We start from the raw sequence: 2500 nt of genomic DNA on the forward strand, positions 1-2500 counted from the left end.
AGCAGCTATCGAAAGAAGACGGAAGCAACAACAAGAACAATTCCAGCTGCAGCATGAGCTCAATCATCCATTACGACAACATCACACACCACAAAGCACAAAGCTTGTCAAAGGTGAGTTTCTAGGGGTTCTCTTGCAGTTGTTATTAGGATGTAATGGCTGCAACACATTGGAGCTTCCTGTCCTGTTGAGTGGATCTGCTTGTGTGTCTTGGTTGCCTGCAAGTGTTTGCACAATTGACAGCCAGCGGACTTTGTTCCCAAAGATGAATCACTTATGTCCATGTTCGGATGTACGATCAATTTTGACATCCAACATGAAGTGTCGCCTTAAGGTCAAGTATTGGAAACCTATTTCTCGCATCCGAAACAATTTTATGAAGCATTTCAAGAAAGGGAACAAGACTAAGCCACATGTTGATTCATAGCATCGAGGTCTTCAGTATGCCTTCTCCCCCATCCCCACCCCACCATTTCTTTCAGGTCAGATGCCTGTGCATGTTTTATTCATCTTTGCTTTCTTTGTCTGCCATGTTATAATAATAGCAACATTATAATCGCTGTGACTTTAAACTTTGTTATCTTACCTGTATATTAAAAATTCAAATTGAAACGAACGTTTACAACTGAAGATGACATAGGAATGTCGAAACATGTCTTGTAAACTTAACGGAAAGGAACTTAATTTAATTGTTTAGTCGTTCTAGTGCTGAAGCACTAATTGGGGACACTGCAAACTGAAATTAACAATAAACGCAAATCAAGTCAAATGTTGGTTTTTGAGGAGAGGGAAAACCGGAGTACCCGGACAAAAACCTCTCGGTGCAGAGTAGAGAACCAACAATCTCAACCCACATATGACGCCGAGTCTGAGAATCGAACCCGAGCCACATTGGTGGGACGCGAGTGCTCAGCAATACGCCACAAACAGTAGTTGTCCTGTTTTTTTTTTCAAAGAATAGAAATATAGTTTTGAAAAACCTCTTCCTACTATACGTCAAGTGTAAGGGTCATCGTTATTTTTTGGTGAGGATAAACGAAGCTGTATGTCGTTACTTGGAAAGTAAAGTTTATATTTAGGGGACTACAGTGTATGTGTGACGCTTATCAGAATCGTCGAGCATCTAATTACAGGAATTTCTGGACATACATGTGTCTACACCGCACTATATTATATATCCTTTCGCTCTCGAGCAAAAGTTTTCATGAAGTTTCTCTTTCTCAAATCTCAGGTTACCAAGCCTTAAAGGAGGAACAGGGAGGTCAAAGACTTTCTCCAGTTATGAGAGAGAGGGAAGACAAACCTTTTTACAAGATATTGCAACGACCCCAGGAGGATTCGCACGCAGTAGAATCTTCAAATGATCCTTTAATAAAACTGCTGTCTGGAGAACTGGGTCATAGTCCCTTGATGACGCATCACCCATTTTCCATACCTCAGGGGGTAATTCATCCCCCTCACGCTCATTCTCAAGGTGTGAACGAACACAGCCATGGACTATTGCCAGCTCGTGGGACTCCTCCCAAGAAAACCTCGTCTACACGTTCAAAGCAACGACCAGCAACCCCTTCAGAGCACAGCTGGGAAGAAAAAGAATTCCAGTTTTCTTCTTCAGCCTTTTTGAACTTTAAGTTTGACCCGAAACCGATTTTAGCTTGTTTACCCACGTAGCTTTTACCTCACGAAATCCACACTTAGTCACAGTATTGATGCCGGTATTGAAAAATCTGCATCGATCGCATCCTGCATTTTTATTGGCGTGTGCCGGCAATCAGCATTTGAGAATTGTTTTGTAGAAAACAATAGGACACGTTGTTTTAGCAGAGACCACGAAAGAAGATGTCATATCGAGAAATTCGCGCAATTGTTTATCTGTTTTATTTTACAGACGGTGTCTCCAAAACGCTTGTTTTTTAATTTTTATTTTCCTCAGCTCTTAGTTAACAGTCTCCATGTTTTAGCAGCACTCTTCATTGATTTTATTATGGTTCCTTCCAGTTAACGACTGCAGCATGAGTGGTGTGTGTAATAAGTGCCCTAATTTGACATCATCGTCATCATCTTCCTCATTATCATCATCAACGTCATTATCTGTGCACTGTAAAATTGACAACATGCGTCCTGCTTTCACCAACGATCAGCCCTTGTTGATTAAAGAGACAATGTAGACATAATACCAGGTTAGTTACTCTTTTAAATGGAGTTTTACATGAAAAAAGTGTTTAAACCCAGTTTTCACTGTCACAGCAGAGAAAAGCCCTTGAAACTGTAAGCAGCTGCTGGTCTGTAACTCAGTGGTTTTTACAGCTCACGTTTTCTCCTTTACGGCGTTGTCCGTGTGAACGCGTGAATTCCGTTGAAGGAAGGGCGAAGCTAACAAGATTCACTGTTGTATGTATGCTTCTCACACCAACTTGTAATTGCAAATGAAGTTTTAAATGTAAAAGATTATATCTTTTCAATAATTTTTGCTTGAATGTTTATGAAACTGAGTACAGAA

The 2500-nt window shown here is 40.5% G+C and overlaps 1 protein-coding gene across 1 annotated transcript in view; it reads left to right on the plus strand.

Moving 5' to 3' along the window:
- The window catches only part of LOC137992825 (m7GpppN-mRNA hydrolase-like), a 13378-nt gene that overhangs the window by 10854 nt on the left and 24 nt on the right, over positions 1–2500 (plus strand). Inside the window, exons 8-9 of the mRNA XM_068838360.1 lie at positions 1–113; positions 1232–2500. The exon at positions 1–113 is cut by the window's left edge and continues 144 nt beyond it; the exon at positions 1232–2500 is cut by the window's right edge and continues 24 nt beyond it. Of these exons, the coding sequence (XP_068694461.1) occupies positions 1–113; positions 1232–1671 (553 nt within the window). The 3' untranslated portion in view covers positions 1672–2500. The remainder of the gene's footprint in view (positions 114–1231) is intronic.

This window comes from Montipora foliosa, chromosome 2 (assembly GCF_036669935.1).
Source record: "Montipora foliosa isolate CH-2021 chromosome 2, ASM3666993v2, whole genome shotgun sequence".
NCBI classification, from domain to species: domain Eukaryota; kingdom Metazoa; phylum Cnidaria; class Anthozoa; order Scleractinia; family Acroporidae; genus Montipora; species Montipora foliosa.